Here is a 387-nt window from a genome sequence, read left to right on the forward strand (position 1 = left end):
TCCTCCGCACCAAGAAGTTGAGGGCCACGGCGTGCGCCAGCAGGCAGGAGAAGCAGATGCCAAAGAGGACGCCGAAGAGGAAGCGGCGGGAGGTGCAGGTAGAGAAATCCGGCCCCACGATGAAGTCAAACGTCAGGCAGAAGAGCCCGAAGGTGCCCAGAAGAAAGAAGACCTGCGTGGCCACCAGGCTCTTTTTCTGGGGGTCCTGCACGAAGGGCAGGCTGGCCACCAGGACGATGGTGAGCACGAAGCTGGCCACCACGCCGAGGCTGGCCACGGCCTCCAGCACGATGCCCCAGGCCGCTGAGAGGTCACAGAGGTTGTAGTAGAGGGGGGAGAGGTCCTTGCCGCAGCCCGAGGGAGGGGTGGTCTGTCCGCCGGCAGCGG

The 387-nt window shown here is 65.1% G+C and overlaps 1 protein-coding gene across 1 annotated transcript in view; it reads right to left on the bottom strand.

The window, feature by feature from the left end:
* Nucleotides 1-382, bottom strand: part of GPRC5C (G protein-coupled receptor, class C, group 5, member C) — a gene marked incomplete at both ends in the record, with an annotated part of 956 nt that extends 574 nt beyond the window's left edge. The window contains one exon of the mRNA XM_009576349.1: nucleotides 2-382. Within this exon, the coding sequence (XP_009574644.1) occupies nucleotides 2-382 (381 nt within the window). The remainder of the gene's footprint in view (nucleotide 1) is intronic.
* Nucleotides 383-387: the final 5 nt, after the last annotated feature.

The sequence above is a fragment of the Fulmarus glacialis genome, unplaced genomic scaffold (assembly GCF_000690835.1).
Source record: "Fulmarus glacialis isolate BGI_N327 unplaced genomic scaffold, ASM69083v1 scaffold37654, whole genome shotgun sequence".
NCBI lineage: Eukaryota > Metazoa > Chordata > Aves > Procellariiformes > Procellariidae > Fulmarus > Fulmarus glacialis.